Here is a 27,485-nt window from a genome sequence, read left to right as displayed (position 1 = left end):
TGATCGCTGCGATGCGATCTACTCTCGCGAGACGCGAGATCGCGGTATTCTCCGGAATGAGGAAGGGCTGATCGACGGTCTGCGGATAAAAATCTACCTTCGCCGTGTCTCAGCGGGAGAGAAAGAGAAGAGAGAAGGGAAGTTAGAAGAAAAAAAAGAGACAAGCAGAGAGAACGGAGGCTTCGACGCGATCGTAAGAACGACGCGACCTCCGCGTCACAAGGGACAGATACAGATAATAACGCGCGCGCGCGCGCGCTTTCGGCATATTCGCGAGAGCGCGAGAAAACTTTCGCGATGTGCCCGGAGCTCCTTCAAGTGCTCGGAGCAAAGTGCTCGGAACTTAATATGATAGCGCTCGGTTGGCGCTCAGACGAGCCGTGGTGCGCTCGAAGAGAGTAATATTGATCGACGGAGCGGGCTTACATCGTGCCAAGAGGGAGAGAGAGAGAGAGAGAGAGAGAGAGAGAGAGAGAGAGAGAGAGAGAGAGAGAGAGAGAGAGAGAGAGAACGAAAGAGAGAGAGAGAGAGAGAGAGAGGAATGGAGAGAACGATAGAGAGGGAGTGACGAAGGGGAAGTCGGGAGAGGCGAGTGAGCACGACGAGGTGGAGGGCGAACCCGGGTACAAGAGGGAGGGTCGCGTTGGGGATGGTGGTGCACGAGAGGGGGTGCTTGCCGGAGGGTCGTAGGGCCGACGCGCACCATCGTGACCAAAGGGTCTCCCTCCCTTTCCACGTCGTCTCTCTCTGTCTTCTCCTCTTTCTCCTGCATCTACCGTTCTCTCCTCCCTCTCCCTCTCCCCCCCCTCTCTCTCTCTCTCTGTTTCTGCCACTCGCTCTTGCTTTCCATCCTCGCACCCTCTCGTTTCGCTTGCCGTCCCGTCGCTCGTGGTCTGGCACGTTTCGCTCACGCGACTTCACGTGAAATTCGAAAATTCGCGGTGATATTGCATATGGATGACGGAGATCGGCGGCAGTGGATCGGTCGATCGATCGGTCGGTCGGTCGATCGGTCGGTCGATCGATCGGTCGGTCGGTCGGTCGGTCGGTCGGTCGGTCGGTCGGTCGGTCGGTCGGTCGGTCACGTCCACAATCGTTCATCGTTCATTACGCTCGCGTGTGTTTAGAAAATTCGCGCGGTCTATGCGAGTCGCGCATAAAGCGGCCGCGCGACATTAATTTCGCGTGCGCGACGAATTCTAACGAGTTTCGGCGACCTATAAATACGGTAATGGATGATCTCGCGGGGGAAAATTATCCGGAGGGGGAACGTTTTGTATTAAAGTTTCAGCGCTCGCGCGTGCTGCCACGACGGGTCGCGGCTCGGAGTTAGATTGCAGGGCTAACCGCGTTGCAGAAGGGGCACAAACTGCGATATCAGACAACTGACTGAAGTTAATCGTCGGCTTCAGCCTCGATATTCGGCAAAGCGACGTGCTGATTAACTTCCCTGCACGCCCTGAATAATTTTTGAAGGAAAGGCCGACGCGAGCTCTGCGAGAAAGCTCGCGTCGGCCAACGTGACGCAAAGGTATCCCTCCTTAGCCGAGAGAGACGCTGTCTAATTTCGTCCCGCGGGTGGCGTAATATTTCTCAACGATAGATTTCTCAGCGGACGAAGCGTCGAGTGCCGTCTTGGGACGCGCGGCAAATATTTAACGAAAGATTTAATTGCGAAGATACTTAACGTCGGAGAGAGATTAAACGATCCGCGCGAATTACGGCTCCGTTAGCGCAAACGGAAAAACAGCTCGTCCCCCTTCCTCGTCGGCGTGCATCGCAGGAATTAAATCTTCGCGTGTACACTCCTCGCCTGCCGCGAGAAGAGAAACGCGCGCGGCCACTAATTACACATATCAAACAGTCGGAATAAACGAGGCAATCTCTCCTCGGCGAGCGTGTCGCGTCTCAAATTCCGCAGCGCGAAAAGAACACACACCGTCCGCGCTAGCGCGACTCAGACGCCAGCGCGTGTCTGCTTATTTGCGCGCGTCCATATGAAACGTCGCGTCGACGGGGGGAAACGCAAACGACGCGATCGATTTCCTCGCGACGAAGCCGGCGAGGGCAAAGTGCTCACGCGTCGGCAGTAGATCTTCCCGCCGCTGGGCGGACGTACGCCGCGTTAGTAGTGCATCCTCGCGCAAGGCGGACGTCCGCGGCAGAGCGAAACAACCGGAGGGAGGAAGGAGGCGCCCCTCTCGCTCTCTGTGTCGTTCGAGCCGATATTTTCCAACGCGCACGTGCCGTCGTCCCCCGGACGACGATGGTCATCGCCATACGTTATTTACGCGGGTCGTCGTGGCCGACGCGGCGGAAATAGCGCGCCTTTATCTACTGCGGGAATCTTCGCGGGAGAGACCCCGACTCGAGACACCGGGAACGCTTCGCCTCGGATGCAAACGGTCCATAGGCAGCCGCGCGGCAGGGGACGCGCCATGCGGAAAACTATCCTCACTGCTGAGAGTAAGGGGGTGGAAGGAGGGAGGGCGGGAGACGAGCGAGTGGAAACTTTTCAATCGAGTTTCTTGTTCGGGGCGACGGGGCGGTGTCTTCTCTTTTCTGCACTTGCCGCTCTCTTCGCGCTCCTCCGCGGGGCTCCGAGAGCCGCGGCGGCCTCGTTACGGACTTTTTATCTGCGTCCTTTCGTAGCCGGCTCGTCCAAACGAGACGAATCAGCGGCATCGGGGAAATCTCGACGCGAGATCCGGCGAGATCGGGATCGCGGTAGCACGACGGCGCGGACGTGCGGATTGATCTCCTCCTGCTCTTCGCGCGAGAACTCTTTCTCCGAGCAGACGAGCGTAAACAGCGCTTCGAGGCGCGCGGGTCGTTAAGATTTTCGACGCGTTCGCCGAGCAAAAAGTAATCCCGGCTATCGACTCGATTCTCGCGCGGCGGTATTTTTAGCAGAAATGAAAGTCCCGCTTGTATATGGACGTGTTTACGCGATACGCGCTTCAAGGATTCATCTCGCTGCGGCGGCGGCGGCGGCGGCAGCGTCGCCGAAGGACACCCGAGATTATGTGAATTTCGAACACTTTATGATAATATCGGAATCTCACTTGGAGCGAGCGGAAATGCGCGCGTGAAACGACGAGACAAACATCAGCCGCGGCTCCTGGAATAATTCCCGGACTATCCGCGTTTCATCGGATTACGCGCGATTCGTCGTCGGAGACAATGAAAAGGCGATTGTAGCAGCGCAGGATGCAATCTAGAACGACGGCGATTAATTAATCGGGGGTCGACTTTTCTCGCGAGATACACGGCGCTCGCTGCGTTAATCGACGCTGCCGTGTTCGCACGCGCGACATTTCCAAGCGAGCCCGATACGACATTCCGTTTCGTGCGATAAATAACAAATAAAACGGCTCCGGTAACTTTGCTATTTACGCGCCGCGACTGGCGGCGTTCACGGGCAGACACGATCGATGAAATATACATACATACACGTCCGGGCGGTAGAGGAGCGAAATAAAATTCCCACCATCGCCGAGGTAATCCCGATTTTGAGGTCCCGCGGGAGAATCGACATCGCCATGAAAGAAGTGGCGATCGAAGCCGGCGGATTAATCCTCTCGTCGGCCGGTGCGCGTGTAAAATCTCTCGAATCATCGCGGGCCGCGTAGACGGCGAGGCGTTACCGCGGCCTTCAAGATTATGACGACATTTTCAGTGCAACTGTGGAAATTCAGCACGCTTCTTATCTCGCCGACCGAGCATGGCGGTCCGAGTTTAATCGCGAGCGCATGGAGAAAACGAGTACACTAGGAAAAATGTATTGTTGCGCGAACCAAAATTTTGTTGTAACAACAAAGTAATTTGGTTAAAATATGCCCAACAAAACTGTTTAGTTCCTGCAAACAAATATCTCGTTTGATTACGGTTTGTTCGCATAGCGTAATACTTTTGTTATAGCAACCGAAAAGCTTTAACTATATGAATTTTGTTAAAAATACTATAATTTTTTCTTAATATATCTAAAATCTAAATTTTCTAAATCTAAAATCTAAATATATGCAAAATCTAAATTTTAGTGCACAGAAAGACAAAATAGTATCCATTGAGCGTTATTTTAGTTTATGTAAAATAATATTTCGTTATTATGTAACTTTTATGGATAAAATAACTAAAATGCTTAATTTTTGTATATGAAGTCTAAGAACAAAATCATTTGGTCCAGAGAACAAAGCAGAAAAATGTATTTATTAATAATAATAGTTGAGACAACAAAATATTTTGTTATATAAAACAAGAGTAAAACAAGGTTGCTATTAAAAAATGCCTCAACTAAACAGTTTTGTTAGAGATACTAAATTTTTTTTCCTAGTGTAGAGAGAGAGGGAGAGAGAGATAAATAGATAGATAGATAGTTTATTCACACCCTGGGGAAACAACCCCTTAGGTTTCATTAGGAATACAAGCCGACGGCGTTGCAAGACCATTGATCATGCGAAACATTAAAGAATGCACTATCAAAGTATTGAATAAAGTAACGCGAGATAACGCAGAATAACTCAGAATAACGCAGAGCCGCCACAACAATGAGCACTCGACTTCACCACGACTATAATAATACTAGATATACAGAATAGAGAGAGAGAGAGAGAGAGATAGATAGAGAGAGAGAGAGAGAGAGAGAGAGAGAGAGAGAGAGAGAGAGAGAGAGAGAGAGAGAGAGAGAGAGAGAGAGAGAGAGAGAGAGAGAGAGAGAGAGAGAAAGAGAGTCGCCTCTCATTATCTCAACGATGCATAAATCAATCGGTTGAGTAATTCGACTCGGCCGGTTCGACTGGTCGATCAAAATAGACATCGAACACCGTAGCCCGGCGGAATGCAGCATTTAAACATCCTTCTTCGAGGAGCGGTCACGGCTGATTAAGCGCGGACGTTCTTCACCGGTGCTCATCCGAATGGCGTTCGCTGTGGGGAATATTGACGAGTAAAATCGCCTCGTCGCGCCGGGGATATTCGTTTCCGCGCGTCTCTCGGAGCCGCGCCTTCGTCGGGAAGCGCGCTGACGAAGCGCGGTGTATCGCGCTGTGCAAACACCCGCGAGAGACTTCGCCCGCGAAGATCGCGGCACGCACGGTATTTCGGTGGCTTCTCGCTTCCTCTCGCATGTGAGAAAGCGGAGAATCGAAACTTGCCGCTACACGGTGAAGTTAATACCAGTTACGGGGATGATTAGCCGCTGGCCGGCGGTCGGTATACACGGACGAGCACGCTCCAAAGCGCAAACTATACACCGGCTAAATCGCGATAGTCTGAGAAAACAGTGCTCCCCGTTGGATATTCCAATCTCCGTTCTCTCTCGCAAACTGATTTCGAATTCAACGCAGATTCGAAAGACGCGCGTCTCTCTTTCTCGCTCTCCCTCTCCTTGTCGCACGCGCACGTACACAGTTGTTGATCCATCTGCAGATTCCGGATTTAGTCTCACGTCGGTTTCACCTTCCGCGAAAGAGAGAGGAGAGAGAGAGAGAGAGAGAGAGAGAGAGAGAGAGAAAGAGAGAGAGAGAGAGAGAGAGAGAGAGAGAGAGAAAGAGAGAGAAAGATCTTCGTGGGTCTTCCGAATCTCCCGAGCGAGCCGCTAAAACTCGCGTCGCGTCGCGTCGCACCACGTCATTCGTCCGTATTTGCGCGCTCGTGCGCTCGCCCGCATTTGGACGACGAAAGTTTCAGCTCACGGTTTAATTTTAACGTAATGGCGTTGTCCCGTCAACACTTCCGTCCGACGCTCGTCTGCGACAAACACGGCTCGCAATTATCGGACGTGCCTGCTTCTTGCCGTGCGTACGTAGGTAGCGTCGCGAAAAATAGCAATGTCGGCCGAGGAAGAAATAGCGATTGCCGATTCACGTGCGATCCTACCTGCTATAACCCCCACGCTGCCGGGGAATACCACCTGCGTGTGCCGTAATACATTACTTAGCGGCGAGTCACGTTTTTCCTGTTCACCCGCTACATCTTCCCAGATGTGCAACGCAACGTACGTGTTCGACGAACGGCGAGCGAATGGCGGCGGCGGCGGCGGCGAGGTGCGACAAAGTCCCGTAAAACTCGGCGCCAATGCGCAGTAAAAGTTAACGACTTCGCCAACTTGTTATTAGAGGCTGCTGGGCGGCAGTTCGATAGAACGAATTCATTTATAAAGCATGTCGCGTTACGCGCCGCCGCTCGCGGAATCGCCGCCTCCACATGTCGGCGTTGACGTCGGGTTCTTCGCCTCCTCGCGAGTCAATGAATCCGTGGACGAATCCGCCGAGTCCTCTGCCGAGTTACAGCTCTTCGGGTACGCGCATCCACGTTCGACTGATTCGCGTTTTACTCGTGACGGGCTCGCGCGAGTCCTGCGGCCGATTCGCCGGCCGATGAATTATCAGCCGGCGTAATTGATCGCGCGCGACGCGACGCTCGCGTTAGATTCGCCCCTGTGGCTATTTATTCGCTCGCTTCTCAGATGAAAACGCGACTCTGAACGATGCGATGCGATGCAACGCGACGGGACGCGAGACGAAAGCCAGAATGACGCAACGACGACGCTCGCAGGCTACGCTTTAAGCGGTGCGAACGAACGCATTCGTCTCGGGTTTGCTCTCGAGAGTAAGTAATTTCGACGTTGCACAGCCGGAGCGAAGGAGAACGGGGTTCTTTGGGGTTGCGGATGGCGGTAAGCAAGGAAGGAAGGAAGGAAGGAAGGAAGGAAGGAAGGAAGGAAGACGTGAGACGAAGACGAGAGTGCGAAGTTCTAGAACTGCAACCTCTGCTGTCGCGAAATATGTTACGGCATAACATAACGTCTGGGAAACTATGGCGATCCCGCAATTTGGGGTCTCTCTCTCTCTCTCTCTCTCTCACTATGTGTGCATATAACTCGTCCCCCCTGTCTCACTCTCTCCCTCTCTCTCACTCAGTCAGTCTGTAACTTATTTCCTGACGCGTTGACTGCCGAGACTACCGACCGCCGACGTGCATTCGTTATCATTCGTTTTAAATGCAAATCCGCAACGGCTGCTGCAATCGCGGAGCCAACTCTAGTGGCATTGTGGCTGTTTGCGCGACGCGCGTCTACCGCGTGTCATCCGCGCGCGCGCGCGCGCGCGCGCGCGAGAGTGGGATTTTCAGCGCTCACCTCAAAATGCAGATGTTTTACCTTTGTATGGAATATTTGTATGGAGGACGGATATTTAAAATGCGCAGGATAATGAAGCAGAATCGTATGTTTGTTTCGTTGATATCGAGGAATGCAATAACGTCACACCCGACAGAAAAACAAAAGAAAGGAAACGTGAAATATCGCAGTTCGGCGGAACATCGTCCGTCGCGTCGGTTCTGCGATTTTTCCGGAGTATTGAGCGCTAACGCTGCGATTCTATTGTTATTTTTTTTTACTCATCCATGTGCCTCATACAATAAATTTCTTTCACAATCGTGCACCTTCTTGCAATCAATTCTTGATTCGCGCGACTCTGACGTCGCTGAGACGCGATTCATCGATCGTTTCCTAAACGCGATCGACTGTCTCTCTTTCTCTCCCTCTCTCTCTCTCTCTCTCTCTCTCTCTCTCTCTCTCTCTCTCTGTCTTTCTCTCTGCCTTCACGTGTGCCTCTGTTTCCTTTACAGATCAGATGACCGACATTTGCAAGAAATACTTCCTGCGGGATCTCTACAGGAAGATTGACGGCGCCGTTCTTACTTCGCAAAATGAGAGGGACCTCAATTGCGCCATTACTTTCCAGACTCACAGCATCCTACAGCGGTTCATGCTCCGATTCGATCAGCTGCATCTAGACTGCAACGACCATCTCTACATCTACGATGGCGCGCACGCGGTCGGCAGTTACAAGGTAAGTCACCCGTGAAACCCTGCATGTGTGTGTGTATGTGTGTGTACGTGTGCGCGAGCGCGCGCTAAGAGGCGCAATTGCGAACGGATCTCCGCCTTTGTCGCAAAGTGTCTCACGAGGGCTGCTTCGACGAGACGTCTCACGATGCGATGAGATACCAAGACGAGAGACCAAGAGAAACAATATGACTCGTTTTACTCGACGAGATAACGCGGTCGCGAATTCAACTCAACGGAGAATGATACCGGGAGTTATTTGAAACTCAACCGACTCACGAGCCTCGATGCTGCGAGCGCGTCGAGGAAACTCGCATTTATTCCCAACGATGCGAGACGGAGAATCGCGTCTCCGCTCAATTTTCGCATCACACGCGCGCAAATTTATCCACCAACGACGCGATATCCCCTGTGCTTTTTGCGACGAAGAACTTCTAAGGGGACGACAGCTGAGATCTCCGTGCACGGCATTTCCGTGCACGAACAGTTAAGTTGAACAATGGCCGCTCGCTCGCGGCTCTTCGCTCGGCACCGGATCGCCTCGAGACGAGAGAAGCGGGTCAAGGTGAGATCGAGAGGACACTCGCGATACCGTACTCTCATGGAAAAAAGGAACGGACGAAATTCATTAATGCGAGGGCCGCTGCGCGTGCGAACGTTCGTCGTTCCGCCGATCTGGCTCTTGCATCAATCGTCATCTTGACATCTCCCGACGTACATTTGACGAGCACCGTGCTTTATACACACACACACACACACACACACACACACACACACACACACACACACATACGTGCGAGAAAGAATCGCATCCATACACCGAAATTGATATTCTCTGTTAGTCGCACGGCCGGCCTCGCGAAACGCAGGTAGGCGTCGACGTCGACGTCGACGTCGCGAAAGACTGCGCAAGGACCGAGAAAGTTCGGTCCGTTGTATAATTAGCGCGCGCTCCAACGTTCCTCAATGAGGATTTAATCCGCGCCGTTAATTGTCGGAATGTTCAACATCGAATCTATTCTGAGCGTTCAAGCTCAGAGTCCGCGCAAAGAGGCGCGATCGCGCGGGGATATTATTTTTCAATTAATCCGTGATGAGTTTTATTGCGACGGATCACGGCTGTATACGCCGAGTTAATTATTAAGCTACTTAACGCTATGTATAGCGCGTGGAAGTGTTTAAAGGATCAGCTGGGAGTCATTAAAACGCGGCAATTTGCGCTGCGAAATTCCACTGTGGCTTGTGTTTCAACTGGAAACTGCGGACGGTATTAAACGCGTTAATACGCGCTGTCGTATGAGTTCGGTCTCCTCCTCCTCCTCCTCCTCCTCCTCGTCCTCGTCATTCTCCTCTTCATCCTTATTCTCGTCGTCGTCGTCGAGGTGAGAAAGCAAAAACGCATCTCGCGGCCGCGATATCATCGAGCGATAATGTTCGTGTCTGCCCGTCTTGTCGGTCGTGACTCGACGCAATGATAAAATAGCGCGTTGTGAAATTCTAATATTTTTGTACTTATTTTTAAATTCTTTCCGAACGACGAGGCAATCAGGAATAACGACGGGAGAAAAAGAGATAAAGTGATACCCGCGTTTTATGTAACACTCTTACTCGGCGAGGTTCGCGAAATGAAATTCGAGAAAGGATAAGAGAGAAAGAGACAGAGAGAGAGGGAGGGGGAGGGGGAGAGAGAGAGAGAGAGAGAGAGAGAGGAGAGAGAGAGACAAAGGTTAATTGCATGCGGGTCTGCTTTTTATATCCGTCTGTAAAAATTCCTAGCTCGATGCGAGAATTTAGTCGGTCGATATGGTGAGAATTTTATTGTTTTAAAAGAACGAAGTCGTTCGGAAGAATGTGCCGACGACACCCCGGGAGTATCGACCCGCGGAGGAGGCGTTGGAGATGACGGCGGCGGAGACGACGGTGGCGGTGTCGTCGTCGTCGGAGAGTTTCTGTCGTAAAATTCCCATGAATTACGACTTGACATTATTATCGCGGAGGAGTAAAACAATACGAAATTACCAACTATTTTCGTGACTGACACATTTCTGGGTCCGGTGAAATACTTATAACCCAAATCTCCCTCTCTTTTTCCCTCTTTCTCCTGAACTGACATTGTTTCGAGACATCGCTCGATATCGTCGAGGAAAGTACCAAAAACCGCACGGTTCACTGCGGAGATTAGGCCGAACTCCGTCGCGCTTCCTTTCCATTAGCACGATATAAAGTACGAGCGATTTATTCCCACTCTCCCATCTGTCCGCTCCATCCCGTTGACCTTTTCACGATTAATCGTACCGCGCGCGTGTGTGCGTGGGACAGACCGAGACAGAAGCCGGCTGCGAGGAGCACTCGCGACGGACGACTTCATTCAGCGAATCGGCCATTAACGGGGAAGAAGCTCGTGATTGACGTGTTGTGCGCGCGCAACGTTTCACCGACGGTCACCGTCGCCACGACGATTTTTCTCTCGCGCTCTAACGATCGGCGTGTGCGCGAACGATGCACTTCTCACTCGTGTTCGACACGGCTCGATCTAATTGCCGTCATCGATCAAAAGGGGAGACGCGCTAATTGCGAGAAGAATGATGACGTTATCTTCTCGTGTTTAGGGCGACGCTGTTGCGAAGCGAGTTGCGGGCGAGAGAGAGAGAGAGAGAGAGAGAGAGAGAGAGAGAGAGAGAGAGAGAGAGAGAGAGAGAGAGAGAAGCGGGGCGAGGAGGAGAGAAGAGAAAGAGACGACTCTTCCCGGTTGGTCGCCGCGAGGTTGAATTTTAATGTATTTTCCCGGTCATTATGCATTCCGAGCATGGCCGGCGCGGGACAGGGTAGCGGAAACTTGCGCCATTAATCAAGATTCGTTTCTTGAGAGTAGGATGCGAGCGGGTTCAGTTCTACCCTTGTCTCGTAGCTTCGTCCTTCTTCGATTTTTCTTCCCGCCGTCTTTTTCTTCCCATTCGCGAGAATACGGCTCGCCGCGTCGGCCGGCTCGCGAGACGCATCTCGTCGCGGAGAATGTGAAATCGCGCGAACTCGTGCTCCTCTCTCGCGAATTTCCAAGGGTCGTTGCTCGCGCGAAAGAAAGACACACTCCCAGACCGATTATGCGATATTTTTCGCCCGAGTGAAAAGTCCAAGATCCCAGAAACGTGAAAAATTGATCGACGCGCGATCTTTGCCGCCAATCCTTGTTACTATTTAATCGGCCGGCTGCTAATTACTTTTCGCTCGACGCTCAAGAGACGCGATCGATCGGGCGGCGTTTCGCTTCGCTTCGCGCATACTCGGCGCCGCGGCCGGGACCGTCGTCGGCCAGACGTTATTTTTTTCCCTCCCCGGGCGGCGCGGCGCGGCACCCTCCGAAAAATGAATTCATATTTCACACAGTTCACCCCGTGCATCCCGACCTCTCCCTCCTCCTGCGCTCTCCCCCACCTCTCCCTGCGGAGAATGCGTATTCAAGCGCGAGCGTGTTTATTTATTAAGCGCTCTCAATTACGCGGCCGAGCCGCTCATAAACAACGCGCTCTCGTTCGCGACGCAGCGGCGCGGCGACCGCGCGGGATAACGGGCGAGCGGAATCGCGCGTGTCCGGCCACCCCCCACGAGAACAGCCCCGCGAATGCGCTCGCTATCTACGCAACGACCCTCTCTCTGGCCCGCGGGCCATCCCATGGCGTTCGTTTTCGAGCGGGGCCGGCGCGATATTCTCTCTCTCTCTTTCTCTCTCTTGCGACTCTCGAAAACGCGGCGGGATCCGCGCGATCTCGCGCGTGTAATTTATGAAGGAATAAGCGACGCGACTGTCGGCGTTTTAGTCGACGGGCGGAGCACCTTTCTAATTTAAATCGCCCCAGAGGTATTTTTCGCCGGGGTATTATCCGGGATATTATGCAGTGCACACACGCACACGCATGCACGCACGCCACCGCTGACGCGCGCATGACGCGAGCCGGAAGGCCGGAGGAGGAGAGGGCGACGCAATTTTCCATAATGGCGCTTTAACTTTAATCTTTTTTACGGCTCCCGTAATGGGCCATTAAGCGCGCGTTTTTATTGCCACGCTCTCTTCTTATTTTCGGATAGATTGCTCGTCTTCCGGCCGACGCGCTTCCGCCGTGAATGTATCCCGGTCTTTTTGCGACGGAAGTGCGCGCGCGCGCGCACATACAGATCCTCTCCTTACTTTCTGCCCCTCTCTTACTCTCTCTCTCTCTCTCTCTCTCTCTCTCTCTCTCTCTCTTTCACGTCTTCTCCCTTTCCCTCCCGAGCATTTCGCCTTTTCGCCCCTACGCCGCGACGCGCCGCGTGCGTGCGAAAGAATGAAGTACACATTGCGATTCTTGCGCAGAGAATACGAAAGAGAGAAAGAGAGGGAGAGGGAGAGGGAGAGGGAGAGGGAGAGGGAGAGGGGGAGAGAGAGAGAGAGAGAGAGAGAGAGAGACGCGTTCATCCCTCAGGCCGAAATTTTCGGCGGGAGCGATGCGTGTAACAAGTTCCGCGGAAATAAACGGACGCGAGAGCTCGCGGCTGGGCTTTGTTATTTTCCATTCAGCGTCGCTGAAAGTTAGTTTCAACGTCGTAATTTCGCTGCCTCGCACACGCGCCTGGACGCGCCTCTCCGTTGATTCTGCTTTTCCTCTCCCTTCTTCCCTCCTTTTCCCCTATTCGCCGCGGAAACGCGGAGACACGGCCGTTTCGCGATCGGACGAATCTCGGCTTGTTTAATCGGCGCGCTTTCACACCTTCGCATTGTTCCTCAGCAATCTCCCGCGGCACGCGTGTACGAGACAGCGGAGGGGGGCGAACTTTCCCCCGGCGCTCGCATTTTTGATTTTCAAATTGTGCCCGATGCGACCGTTATCAAGAGAGGGCTTTACCATATTAAACGGAATCCGCTTATATTCTTTTCCTTATGCGCTTCACCCCCCCTCATCCTCTCTCCTCCCTCTTCCGCCGGTCCTGCTGTTGCTGGATTAATTTGTGCCCTGGGAACCAGGAACAGGCGGTAAAGTTCTAATTTCGTACTAACTTGTAATTAACTTGGCCCGCGGAGCTAACTTGGTCCGCGAGAAAGAAAAAACACGAGGAGGAAAAAAAGGAAGAAAGAGCGAGAGACGCGGTGTGGCCGTTAGCGAACGTTGGCGGAAAAATCCGTTCCGTAATTGCCAAGTCAAATAATGTAATTAGCTCTCCTTATGGACGGAGAAAGCGGCGCTCTCGTTGTCGAATCGCGGCTCGCGTCGCTCCTTCTTTCTTATCGTCTCCGTTCGCTAGCCGCTCGCGGAAGGAATCAAGAGTATCGCAAACGCGCAACTTGCCGGAACACTAACGGAACAGTTCGCGAGGACGACGTTGCAACGTTCTGCAAGCTGCTTTTAGATGAACGCGGCCGATTGAGCGGTCCGTGTATCGTGCTTCCTAACGATTCGCCGGCGAGACACGTCGCGGAGTTTCCGAAAAAATTACACCCCCGATTAGGAACGTCAGGGGGAGGACGCCTGATTACGACGACGAGCTCGCTGCCGTCGTCTCGTCGCCGTCGCGACGGCAACTCGCTCGTTCATTGGACGTGCCGGGTTTCCGAAAGCGAGCGGCGGCATCCGTTATCATCGTTTCACCTTTCGTCGAACTTGTTAAGACATCGGCCGTCGACGCGGGGCGGGGGAGCTCTTTCGCGACGCGGAAGTTACGACAATATCGCTGCAACGTGTCATTAGTTAAGCCAGCTCGTAGCGGGCTCGGATATTCGCGGCTGAACTTACATCCTCAACTATAGGGTGCAGGCGACGGCGGAGGGAGGGGGCGCGAGTGAGTAAGGCCTGGTCATTAACGGATGAACTTCGAGGCGCGGCCTCGTAAATCCGCCAAAGCCTTCGCCATCGCTGCCGCTGAACGCTACTCGAAGATTCCCGGGCTATACGCGAATATCTCGAGATATTGATAACGGAGGCGACAGAGAGCGAGAGAGAGAGAGAGAGAGAGCGAGAGAGAGAGAGAGAGAGAGAGAGAGAGAGAAAGGGAAAGAAAAGAGAGAAGAAGAAGAAGATCCGCCGGCGTCTCCTGCGTTTCGCCCCATCGACGCCCCGCTAAATATCTTTCCTCGTGCTGGGGACGCGGGGTATCGCGCAAAGAACCCCACCCCTTTGTGTATATTCTTGGATTAATCAGTGGGGTACTTTCGAGTTTCTATTTTCCTTTCTCTCTCTCTCTCTCTCTCTCTCTCTCTCTCTCACCTTCTAACCTAGCAAAGTGGAGATCTGCCCCTTCCCGTGTTATTAATAGCAACGGCATTACACGAGGGGTCGTTCGCCGACGACGAAAGCGCACCCTCGCGACGAAGGATTTCACGGGTGACCACGTTTCCCCGACGCTTGTCCCGATCGGAAGAGCCGACCGGAAAATCGCGCTGTTATTCGACGCAATCGCGCGCGCGACACCGCGCGGAATCAACGTCGTCGCCGGTGCCGGCGGATTCCGACGGATGCGGACGAAACTCTTCCACCGCAGCCGAAGGCGGATTTGTTCTAGCTGGTGCGCGCTTCTCCTCGCTTTTCGCGCCCGTCTCCACCGGCAACGGCGCCGGCGATGCGTGCACGTCGCGTTTTTCCTCCCGTTCTAACCGAGCGCTCCGGACAAAGGCTTCAAGCCTCGCGCGTACAGCGACCACGTCGCGGCTCCGCGCTAACTTTCAGAGTGTCTTCAGCATACGCGAGATTTTCGTTTAGTTGTCAGATGCAAACACTGCGAGCTCGGGAAATATGTGTACTCTTAACCGCGCTTGCGACCGCTCGCTCGGAAACCTCCGCTCGACGCGTTCCCGATTCTCGACGGAGAATCACGGATTTTTCATCTCGCCGACTTTGACGTTTTATTATTAATACGGTCGCGTGGAACCTGAGACTTTTGTGTCTCAGCGACAGCTTGGAAATGAGAATCGAACGTATCCCGCGAGATCCTCAAATACGCACGGCGTGCGATGAAAATCGCAAAATTCCAGCGACTTCGGACTTAACCGCATATTTCGTGTCGCACGAACGTTCCAAGCTGTGCCGGCGGACGTGACGTTCAAGATAACTCCATAATGAATTTTGTATCAATCATCGATCGATCGCGTCTATATAATTCATCATAATCTTACCATTACGATAATGGATTTATACAATTATCTGTTTCTCATTATATGAAGTACAATGTATTATGCAAGGAACGCGTTAAGTATTATTGAATTCGCCGGCTCCCGAGAGCGAGAGCGCGTTCGGCGTTGCGTCTCGCGCGAAATAACACCGATTAAAACACGAGTCTCGGCGGAATAAGGATGACGACGACGACGATGGCGGTGACGATGACGACGGGCTGCCGGCGTGGACGAACGGCTGAGGGATCGTTCCTCCGGCGCGTCCCCGCCAACTTTCTCACGTTCGCGATCGCGCCGGTGTGCGAGTAATGATAACGTCGACTTGAACTTTCTTACGGTGCGATATCGCCCTCGAGAATTTGTGCAGTGCTTACCGTGGAATTTCGCAAGTTCGCCAGGAGTTGCACAGCTTCGTTGCAGTCGCGAGGCGTCACAGGGAAGGAGAACTACGACTATGGGACGATGGGGGGAGGGGTCGGGGGGGGGGTACTACTAAGAGAGTTACCGTAAAGTGTTGCAGCGTTAACTTGACCAAATTTACGCCAGTTGTCACCGTTTCGGCGAACGTAACCTCGACGATCAATTACATCGGCGGTGTTCTAAAGTAGCTGCGATACGGCCGGTTAGCCGCGATCCTCCAGTGTCCTTTTCTTTCTTCCTTTTCTTTTTGTTAGAAAAGTGTGAGAGATAAAGTGGCCAGAGATAAGGTGGCTTTGAATTTCTGCGAGTCTCGAGTATTATTAATTTGCGATCACCAAATCAATAATATTCGAGACTTGCCAAAATTTAAATAACATCGAATATCATTGATATCACGCGTCGTTCCCATCCAATATTCTGCTTCAGGAACATTCGACCATGTCCGGCAATATCGAAACTTCCATAAAACGGTATTTCGAGCCGCTATTTGGGTCCGCGACGCTTTTTGTTACGTGCGTTAATTTATAATCCGTACCTTCATTTGACGCGTGGCGTTTTTCTCGCGTTTATTCGCGAGCGCTCTCTCAAAGTACGTGCGACCTCTCCGATTGATTGATTCCGATCAAGGGACATGCGATCTGCGCGGCTGCTTTTTTCCTGTTGCAGTCTTCGAGTCTACAGGAAAATGTAGTGTATTCGACGACGACGACGACGACGACGACGACGACGACGACGACGACACGAAAATGCACGCTCGGAAATGAGATCTTGCCGTTCGCGAAATTTTCTGCATCGAGGAACCTCGAGATGTCGACAGCCATCTGCAAGTTTCATCGCCTCGTACATATTTTATTCGATTTCCGTTTTGCTTTATTTTCATCGGACCGGCACGCTTTCGACGGCGTGTCCGCCTCGCCTCGTCTCCACATCACTACCTCTCTCCAACTTTCCCGTCACATCGGATATCCATAAACCGTTCCCTACGGCTCTATTTGATTTGTCGCGTTTTAGAGTCCACTTGAGATCTATAATCCGCGACGATATTCGAAGGACGGACTTCTCTATTCTCGACGCTTTCGCTTGTTGTCATGGTAATAACGTTGAAGTATTTGACGATTAATAAACAATACGAACAGACAATACAGACTTTCGTCCCGAATTTTATCGCGAATCACGGAGTGTCATGTAAAGCATGGGCCGAGTTTCTATATATTTTTTACCTCTTCACATTTCTTGTACGACATAAAATCCTCCCACGCAAAATAACATGGTTGTATGTATACAGCATGAGACTAAGTAACATAGTCGCATGTGCATTTCAACTAATGAGCTTATCTAGAAGAAAGTTATGCTCTGTGTAAATCAACACAGCTTCGAACTTCTTCCTAGAAGCTCATTGGTCAAGGCGGTCTTACGCTGTGTCATTTTGCAGCCGTGTTATCTTGTTCTGCGACAGTCAGCCTCACTCTTGCAATACCGAGACGTTGGAAAATTGAAACAAATTCGAGAGCCAAGAATATTTTATTAACAGGCGATTCAAATCTAATTAATATAACTGCGCGTCATTGAGAAAGCAGACGTGCGTCGGCAGTCGTACGTGCGCGTTCACGCGCGCGCGCGCGAGAGAGAGAGAGAGAGAGAGAGAGGGAGGGAGAGGGGGGGAGCAAATCTATTGAGAGGTGTCTTTCAAACTTCCAATTAATCTGTCCTTAATTAATATTCAGCTCTTCTTCTCTGATATCACGTTACACGGAGAAATTATGTCGCCCTTTAACTGGTAATTAATTATCTCGCAGATACCGAGTCGGACGCGTCGAATTACTAATAAACGTACAAACTCGAGACTCGCCTTGCGTTAATAAAGACCGAATTACAGCTGTGTCGCGTTCGCAAAGAGCGGGCCGAAATAACAGAGAGAGAGAGAGAGAGAGAGAGAGAGAGAGAGGGAGAGAGAGGGAGAGAGTCGACTCGCTTTACCGTCGCGCAACTACCAACGCGCGTTCGCGCGATATTAAACCTCGTTCGCAATTCGCTCAAATGCGATGTAACCTTTTGCGCTTCGGATCAATAAACGTTACAAATATTTTATTTCCACGTTGCCGTGACCAGCTGACAGCGAATTACCCAATTCACTTCATTCCTAACATCTCCATATGAATCGTTTATACTCGAAAGTTCGCACAAATTCATGTATAATACAATCCCACCTGGCTGATTAATTGGTTACAAAAACCGCTGTTTTTCGTCATTTTCACCGTCGCCGATTACGTAACGACTGTCGTAAACGATCACCCACGATGAAAAATTTGAAGATCGGCGATTTGCGCGATGCTTCGTGTAAACACATATTTTAATCAGAGGGAGAAAGTTGGCTAATTATCTACCTTTGTTAATGAGGTGTCATTTCATCGTCTCTTGCGGTCTGTGTGCCTTCGAAAGGAGCGGACAAGTAAAAATCTGTCACTCTGTTCTCTCGAGGAAGAGGAGACGTCGTTATTAATTCGCTGTTTATGCGGAATCGAAAACGAAAGAGAGAGAGAGAGAGAGGGAGAGAGAGAGAGAGAGAGAGGAGAGAGAGAGAGGAGAGGAGAGAGAGAGGGAGGGAGAGGGAGAGAGGGGGGAGGGAGGGGGAGGGGAGGGAGGGAGGAGAGAGGGGGGAGGAGGGAGAGAGAGGGGGAGGGAGGAGAGGGGGAGAGAGGAGAGGGGGAGGAGAGAGAGAGAGAGAGAGAGAGAGAGAGAGAGAGAGAGAGAGAGAGAGAGAGAGAGAGAGAGAGAGACAGTAAGCTATGCGCTCGCGATAAGACTATCGCTGATTTTTGCTGCAGATTCGCATTTCCGCGGGAACTTACACCTACACCGTGTCGCGTAAAGCCGCGAAGACGCGAAAATATTCGATCCGATCGTTCGCGCGTGTCGCCGCTGCCGATCTAGCGGCTCGATAAATCCAGTCGTGAGTGGGACGACCGAGATTGAGTCATTAGTTACAGGGATAAGACTAATGATCCAATCCCTCCGAACACGATAAATCAGATTGCCGAGCGGGAGAAGTTATTCGACTTACATCGACGGCCGAGCCGCTGTAACCGAGTGTAAATGGCGGAGATTCGGCTCGGCGACGAGTAACGTACGTACTCCTTCGCGCGGCGGGCCAGAATCTGTAGTAAATCCAGCAGTTATGAGCTGCTCCGCTTCTACACCCGGCCCGGTGATTTACACGCGGCATTCCGGCGACGGAGTCACGCGTTCAACGGGGAATTAATTTGCGATCTCGGAGAGAGCTCGTCGTCCATCGACGAGCGCCCGGGAGAATCGCTCGAGCGCTCGGTGCCGAAAGAGAAACGCGACCACCTTCCGGCGGTTTAGCGCGCGAAGCGACCCTATGAGAGACGTGATTCCGAGCGAATTTGCGCTCCGAGGGAGGAAGGGACGGACGGTTCGATTTGTTTTAGGAACTTGGAGGAGATAGCCACGACGCGAGATTCCTTTCTCCGCTCCCTACTCGTATCTTCGAGCGTGAGTCGTCAATCTTCGATGAGATGAAATGAAATTATGCATATGCTGTGAAAATTCAAAAAATACGCGTAATATTTCGGGAATTTAATTTCGTTACACCATGTTTGACTACATAATCGATAAGATCAAACTCCAATCGCGGTTAATTGGCGATATTTTATTTCACGAATATCAATTTCGATATTCAATCGAGAGATACTTTCGAGATTATATATAAACGCGATATATATAAACGCGAGCATTTATAGTTCAAATGGTAAGAGATAATGACACGCGCTAAAGAATCGCATTATCGATGGAATTGAATCGGTCAAATACGTCTCACTTGAAAAGCGCGATATATTTCGACACGCAGCGCGCAGTTTGGTTGTTTGTTGGTGAAGTGTTGGAGAAGAATTGGAGATATTTAAAAACTTATTTAAAAATGGATAAATCGTGTGTATTGCAGAAGCTATTTAAAAGGAAATGTCGGTGGCAGCGTTTCGTCGTAAAAAACGTATTTATATCGACGTGCTGAAACGACTTCATGTGGTTTCTGCCGCGAGTAATTGCTATCTTGAAGCAAGGAAGATCACGGTCGCGACCCGAGTTAACATTGCTCGTGCCGGCTCGGCAAAATGATAATAAAGCGATATCGCAATGTTCCGTTTAGATGGTAAGCCGTGCAATGCGCTGCGACGCTTTCAAGTAAGCGCGTTTATGAATTATGAAAGTTGCGTAACTGGACACGTAAACTTCGCTTTAATCTATTGAGATAAATTATTCACTTCCTTAAGCCATGCGCCTGATTTGTATCATTATCGAAGTAAAAATAAATTTCGCGCAATCGTCCGGATCCGCGGAACGGCGCGCTTCAAGAGGCTGTAAACAGAGGAGAAAAAAATACACACACACGCGTGCGCCCGGTTGTGTATACGCACACACACCTTTCCGTCATGAGGATTTATTTCCGCGCAATTTCATTTAAATAGTCCGCGAACGGCAAATTCGCGACGGATCCGAAAGCTCGTCCCGCGGGCGATACGCGCGGCGGCGCTCGAAAAATTAATCGAATGCATGAATGTAAAATAATATTAACGCACGACGAAATTTATCAATAAATGAGCGCACGGTCTGTAACGCGGCAGCAAGGATATGTACGGAATCGCAGCAATTATCGCGACGTGACACTCTCGCACGAGTAATTCCCGTGCGATAAAAATCCTATTTGGCCAAGCGGCGACTGCGGTGGCCTTCAACTTGCAACGCGGTTCGAGAGGAATCGTATTAAATCGCCCTGAATGTTCGCGCTTTGTGACGACGTGTCGCCATTGTATGAGCGGAGTTCATTAGGATGTATGTCTCGTAGAAAGATTATTTCACATAACCGGTGTGTATGTATACATGAACATACATACACACACGTTTTCCGCGTGAAGATGATATCGATCAAGTGGTTAGCCTTGGGAACTACCTCTTGTGACTATCAACGAGCTTAAACACTCCGTCATACGAGGGAGAGAGAGAGAGAGAGAGAGAGAGAGATGCGCGCTCCTATATATATGTGTGTGTGTGTGTATGTGTGTGTTTGTGTTGAGCACACACGCGAGGAACCGGTCGCGCAATACGCGGATTATTGATTCAACATAGTGACTTAACCGGTTACAACGTCAACCGCATGAGAGATTTATGGACGACGCGCGATATCGAGCGCGATCAGCGAGGCGAATAAAATTGCGAATTAACGAGCTTGCGAAAATCCCGATCTGCGGTTATCGTCATTCGGCGAAGCGCTTTATCGAGATGGAAAATGCTTCTCCGAATCGCTTCTCCGAACGGCCGTGGCTCCGCTAACGATCGAGATAACGATAACACGTGACTGTCACTGCCACTGCTGGCGAAAGGGATCAAGAAGAACCGGGCCGCGATCAAGCTCTGCGTGAAAAGATGGTAGCGTAATTTATGCGCGGGATTCGCCGCGGCCGGCTATTTCAGTAACCCTTCGCGTTCTTGCCCTGAGCGAGCTTCCGGTCGCAAAGCACCCTCGGCTGAGCGATTTCGAGTAGGGCGGCTCGGCCAATGGGGCTGTATAATTAAGGCAGCCGCAGTTAATTGATTCCTCACGGACGAGGTATTATGCATGTTGCATTACACCGCGGTAACTGGCGCTGGCTCGAGTTGCCTCGCGATCGGAAAATTTCACGCGAGACTGCGTCAACGCGAATCTTGGGAATTTCGAAGGTTGCGTGAATTACGAAACAGAGCGAGAGAGCGAGAGAGAGAGAGAGAGCGATTTGAAGGATTACTGACGTAATGCTCACGTCCCCGCTCAGGCAACATGCGAATTGTAGTGAACTTTGTATTCCTCGTGTACATAGTAGTCTCTCTTCCTTATTGCTCGCGATTTATTTTCATTGCCTTCTATTCTCGTTGCTAGGTGCACGGAGAGAACACGCTACCTTCTCTCCCTGTCTCTATCTCTCTCTCTCTCTCTTTCTCTCTCTCTCTCTCTCTCTCTCTCTCTCTCTCTCTCTCTCTCTCTCTCTCTCTCTCTCTCTCTCTCTCTCTCTCTCTCTCTCTCTCCTATTCATGTATTTATATTCTCTGCATTTTTCTCACATTTCACACACGTTTCCTCTTACGATTAGACAATGTCCCTCTCTTTCGCGTTAGTTCGCGCGTCCCTCCTCTCGCGCGGACAGCACGCTTCTTTCCTATTACCTACGCTTCTTTATCTACCGCGTGCATGCTGCGTCGCTCTCTCTCTCTCTCTCTCTTCTTCGTCTGTCGGCACTTATCGTTTCTTTGACCATTTTCTCGGGATCCATCCCTCCCCGACCGGACGGAGGTATAAATAACACAACGCCGACGCAGGCGGCTAAAGTTTACGCGTGGTGCTCCATCATGACACGACGGGCTTCTCTCGTTCAAATATTCGTCTGCGTGACGCTCGTCGTAGTCGCGGCCGACCAAGGTGAGCTACAAACATATACGAGGCGACTCGCATTCGCGACGATTCACGTCGCGTTCACGCGCGGGGACGCGTTTCGAACGACACGAGAGAGTGCGATGACAGTCAATACGCTCGATTACGACATTGGCATTACCGACGTTAATCTTGACGTTCAGTCCCATACTGATCGAGTCACTGATCAATCATTCGACGGTACTTTTAGTCTTTTCACGTGAACGTTACTACTACGACGAAGCGAAGCAAAATTTCAAATCCCCGCCGCCCAACCAGCTGGCTGGATATTTATCGCTTCGCTGCTCGTCATTTGTGTAAATTCTCTCAGAGAGAGCGTCTCTATCTTTCTCTTAGAGTAAGCGTTTAATACTAATTTGCGATTACGTAGATCAAGTTTACGATCCTTGACACGCGGCGGCGCGATCGAGACAATGCCGAGCATGCGGCGAGCGATGCACCGCCACCGCTAATCGGCTCGTTTGCCGACGGGAGGATATATACGATATTTTTATCGAGCTCATTCGATCCTCTGTTTCCCCCGAGAAGAGACGTGCGACAAGACGAAATGTCTGGGCCCGTTGAAGTATTACGATGATCTCGGCTGTAAGCCGGTGTACGACAAGGAGGGCGACTGTTGCGCGTCGAAATACGACTGCAACCACCTGAACGAGAGAGCCGCGGACAAGTGTTACATCAATGGCAACGAGTACGCGATCGGCGAGGAGCTCAAGGATGAGGACGCGAATCCCTGTGACCGTGCATGTGTCTGTAGAATGGGCTACGAGGGACAGTACGTACACATCCGCGCACACATATGACTCAAATTTTCGAATCGACACCTCCGCGAGATTAACGAGACGCGAACAGACCGCGGAGCACGTCTGCCACGGGAATAAAACGTCACGTTGACAAACGTCGCTTCTTCTCTCTCTCTCTCTCTCTCTCTCTCTCTCTCTCTCTCTCTCTCTCTAACTCTCATACTAGCGCCAAGAAGAACGCGCATCGTCGATTCCGCTCGGCTGTTTCGCATGATTTTACCGCCAAAGGATCTGCCATCCTCGGGCAAATAGCGCGGCGATCATGAATATTTAATACGGCCATCAGTCGTTGCCGGTGCATTTTCCTTCGATATTATGAAAAATTCATGTGCAACGTCACATTATTCAAATTACGTCGCATTCTCCCGTACGCGACGACAGTTCGGGATTATACTGTCATGGGCGAAAGAAAGGGCCGACGAGGGTAACGGAGCGTGCCCGAAACGTAGCCGATGCAATTCGCTCTTTCGCGGGGTTGCTCCGCTCGTAGTATAACGGTGAAATGTCGTTTGACCGCTACTTCATCGAACCGTGCAATTTCTTTGAGCAGTACCGCGTTTACGTGCGCCGTCGTCGATTGTTTCGTCCCCCCACCCCCCCAGCCCGGCTGCTATCAGCGAAAATCGCCGTTGGATTGTTGCAGCACAGAAACTATCTGTCGTAAGTATACCTATCTCATTCTCTCTGAATCGAGCGAAATCCTACGAACGCGAGGATATCCGCGCGCTGCTTGCGCAGGAGCGGCCGATTATTCTCGTGGAAGATCCACGTCGAGACGTCGCACAGTGGGACGTTCGGCCTGAAAAGCTGGCCAAAAGTCAATGGTCTTAAAATTATTCCTGCTCTACATGAATGACTGTCTTAGTCTGTGGAATAATGGGCCGCTATGCTTTTGTTTATCCACGATAACATGAAGTGGTCTGGTTGGAATAGAAATTTCGACATTATTCATATTGCACGCATCAATTCTCAGTGCTTTATAACATACGAACTTCGAGAATTTTAAAAGTTCTTAAAAGCGGCAGCGCGAAGTTTTTCGTTACAAATTATTTCAAGGAAGGTATGAAGAAACGTTTTAGACTATATATTTATTGCAATTGAATTGTTATTCACGTAGTTATACGATTTTGAAAATAATATTCAATAATGTATCCTTTTGCGTTCTCGATGTCAAACTCGAAGAATTTAATTATACTTCAGGGTATATCCCTGTTACGTTTCTTGGATGAAATGAAAGAGTAATCTTTCCGGATAAAATATCAGGAAGAATTAGCCGCGAAAAACCGCGGATGTAGTTTTAGTAATTACCTTTGTTTCCTTAAACATAAATTAGATTTTGTCTAAAGGTGATTTGGACATAAAGTTTCCTTTTGATTCTTTTTGTTTTTTTTTTGTTTCCTTTTGTAATATGGACATAATCAACAGACTTCTACTAAGTTCTGATGCGTTACTAATAAATATGAGACCCGTACCAAAAAAGAAATCTAAACCATTTTTAAAGGAAACATTGAATATGTTTCTTCTCACTGACCCCACACGAAGAAGAGGAAATATTTCAATAGATGAAAATGATGTTGATTCTGAGGATGAGATACACTCGTTAGATGAAGAAATTTAGAGTTTGTCTTAGTAATTAGGGGTAATTGAATACTTATTGATGTGCAATATTATGCTTTCTTAATTATTAAAATATTTATGTATATATATATATATATATATATTTGCACTTTATTTCATGAAAAACTTGTACGAAATCTTTATAATGATCATATATTTAATTAGTAGCACGTTTTAAACCGAAATTCGTCAAAAAATAATTTTGGCCAACTTTGTGATACAAACATCCCACTGTGAATTGCACGAACGGATATCCTCGCGTTATTAAGGGTCGGCTGACAATCAAGTATGCTCGAGGTGATATAACGACACGACGAATATCAGCATTTGCGTCTTTCAGCCGAGAAACCGGAGGACGTGGCTACCTGCGTCGTAAACGGGAAAACCTACAAGGACGGCGAATATTTCACGGTGGAGGAGGATCCGGAAATGACCTGCATCTGCCAACCGGGATACGAAGGTAACAATGACAACGCGCGGATATCGCTCGCGCGAAAAAAGAAAAAGAGAAAAAAACTTTCACAAGGGCGAATTTCTTTTCGTTGTCACCGCGGCGCGCCGACTCTGACCGACAATAAAATTATTCGCAGGTAAAAACATCGAGCCGTTCTGCGCGAAGCCGAAACGGTCGTCCTGCAACGTCGGCTTCCATGACACTCAAAGTATTCACCAGCACTGTGCGCCGGTTTATTACAACAGTCAATCGCCCCAGACCGATTGTAACCTGAGCACGAGATGCCGTAAGTTCCGCGAGATCCCAAAGCACCGCGTTTGCCTTTACCGATGCACACGATAACATCGATAACGAGTCCCCTCGAATTCTTGCAGAGAACGCTAACGACACCGTCATTCACAACAACCACGACGACCTGAAGTCCGCCGAGACGCCGGATGGTACGTTTTTATTGGCTACACCTGCGATTTTTGCGAAGCTCGCGTCAGCGATGTCGGCGAAGAGATTCACGCGAGCGATTATCGATCGCGTCGCCGATCGCGCGGATACAAACGAGACGTTGACACGCGCGCACGCATTAATTGCAACGGCGCTCTACAAATCGCGCGGCGATTGCGGGATAATTACGACAACTATTGCGCGCCCGCGCGATGTTAAACGCCGAACGAGCGAAAGCGATTTCCGCGTGCGCGGCGCATTGTAATATTATATTATGATCCTATCAAACGCGATAACTAATTCCATCGACGCCGTTCACAATTTACCGATTATGGAAAACAGCGCCCGGGTGGAGCGTCCTAATTGGAAATCGCGCTGTTAACAGCCGCGCGCGCGCGCGCGCGCCCACGGAAGCGCGATGGAATCGCTTTTCTCTTGCCACCCCAAGACACCGCTAGCTTGTCTCTCGAGAGACGCCCGGGATCTCCCTTCGATCTCGGCCCTTCGATCGCGATCGAGATGCTTGCGTCATCAGCCGGGACTTGTTTCTTTCAGACGACAACGTGTGCCTGTTCGGCAACCTAAAGATGCATCTCGGCGACGAGCTGAATCAAGGTACCGACTACAGTTCCGTGTGCGTCAAGTGCGTCTGCGAGGTGCCGCCAATCCCGACCTGCCAGCGTTTGCCGAACTACGAGTGCGACGTCACGAAACACATTGTGTTCGAAAACGCAGCACCCTTGTAATAATCGCCCCTTGTTTCGCGGCTGTTTGCAATAAAGATACCTTCGTCTACCGATCTGCACTTTGTTCGTACGTTAATTGGACCTTCCAACTCACACGAATTCGACAATATCGATAAATGTGTGAATAAAGAGAGAGAGAGAGAGAGAGAGAGAGAGAGAGAGAGAGAGAGAGAGAGAGAGAGAGAGAGAGAATGTGGGTTTTCTTGATTTTCCAAAATATGTGTACAGTCTGATTTGCTGTACTATTAATAAAACCGTAAATTTTTATGTTGACTAATCCAATCACGTCCGATTGATTAAATCTCATCTATTGACGAGAGACAAAATTTCCCTCTCCGTAAAATATGTTTCTTGCCCCCGATTCTCTTCGCCTCGTCCTACCCGCGTTTGTCGCTCCGCTGATGCGACATTTATCGATCGAAACATTATCAAGCAATATTGGTAGGGCAGAGAAAATATATCGATGTGATTATATATGTCTGTATATAAATATCTTCTTTTCCTATCATATATCTGTGTAAATATATCAATGTAGTTGTGTCATTATACACATTTATCAGCGCTTATTTATCCGGCGGCTTTTATTTTTATTATAACAAAAATCGTTTAAACGCTGCACTCACACACTCTCATCTGGTACATGCACGCATCAGATGAGAGACACAACGGTTTTAGCCTCGACAACAAAAAGATCACGACTGAACTCCGATTTTTATTTATGCGCTTTCAAAGCGCGCAACCGCTCTGCGGTAATCAACCGGACTACTCCGACAAGTGGGCGCGCTTATATAAATCGAACGCCGGATATTTAAAACAATCGAGCGAAAAACGAAAATAACTGAAGGGACAAATGAAATACAAGAGGGGGAGGAGAGAGAGAGAGAGAGAGAGAGAGAGAGAGAGAGAGAGAGAGAGAGAGAGGAGAGAGAGAGAGAGAGAGAGAGAGAGAGAGAGAGAGAGAGAGAGAGAGAGAGAGAGAGAGAGAGAGAGAGAGAGAGAGAGAGAGAGAGAGAGAGAGAGAGAGAGAGAGACAGAGAGAGAGAGAGAGAGAGAGACAGAGAGAGAGCGGTCCAAAATAGGAAACGAAATTATCCGATCCCAAAGGATTAATTAATTCTCACGAGTTAAGTGAACTCGCTAACTCGGTACTCTCCTTCGTCACTCGAGAGACGCTTGTTGTAATATTCAATAAGAGGGCTTCCTATTTTCCTTTTAACAATCCCTAATGACACGTTCAACGATCCCCACGAGAATAGAAACATGGAAAATTTTTAATACCAATCTAACACGATGACGTCAGGATATCCTGACGTAAATCGTGATTTCCCATTCCCCTCAGACGTAGCGACACCAAAATATCCTGTCGGACTTGGGGAGTCCTGTTGGAGTTGCGACTACTTCCCAGCGCCGTTTTGTCTCGTGTTCGGAAAACACCCACGTACCTACGCGCTCTCGCCAACGCTCCGCCGCGAGCAGCGCGCCACCGAATACCGTATATCGGGGGCGTTATTGTAGCGTGACGCTACGTCGTACTTCAGCATTAACGCG

General features: G+C 50.3%; 2 protein-coding genes across 5 annotated transcripts in view; both read left to right on the top strand.

The window, feature by feature from the left end:
• The window catches only part of LOC105190890 (uncharacterized), a 190,597-nt gene that overhangs the window by 105,419 nt on the left and 57,693 nt on the right, over nucleotides 1–27,485 (top strand). For all 4 annotated transcript variants that reach the window (XM_011153892.3, XM_025303828.1, XM_025303832.1 and 1 more), the window contains exon 2: nucleotides 7,630–7,853. In XM_011153892.3, coding sequence (XP_011152194.2) covers nucleotides 7,630–7,853 — 224 coding nt within the window. The remainder of the gene's footprint in view (nucleotides 1–7,629; nucleotides 7,854–27,485) is intronic.
• LOC105190889 (uncharacterized) lies at nucleotides 21,692–25,996 on the top strand. The gene is made up of 7 exons (XM_011153890.3): nucleotides 21,692–21,870; nucleotides 22,411–22,654; nucleotides 23,233–23,342; nucleotides 24,640–24,759; nucleotides 24,890–25,039; nucleotides 25,128–25,193; nucleotides 25,747–25,996. The coding sequence occupies exons 1-7, from the start codon at nucleotides 21,801–21,803 to the stop codon at nucleotides 25,935–25,937; spliced, it is 951 nt and encodes a 316-aa protein (XP_011152192.1). The 5' UTR covers nucleotides 21,692–21,800; the 3' UTR covers nucleotides 25,938–25,996.

Source organism: Harpegnathos saltator, unplaced genomic scaffold (assembly GCF_003227715.2).
Source record: "Harpegnathos saltator strain DR-91 unplaced genomic scaffold, Hsal_v8.6 scaffold117, whole genome shotgun sequence".
Classification (NCBI taxonomy): Eukaryota; Metazoa; Arthropoda; class Insecta; order Hymenoptera; family Formicidae; genus Harpegnathos; species Harpegnathos saltator.
The sequence above is the reverse complement of the archived record's forward strand: the minus strand, read 5'-3'. Positions and strand labels throughout refer to the sequence as shown.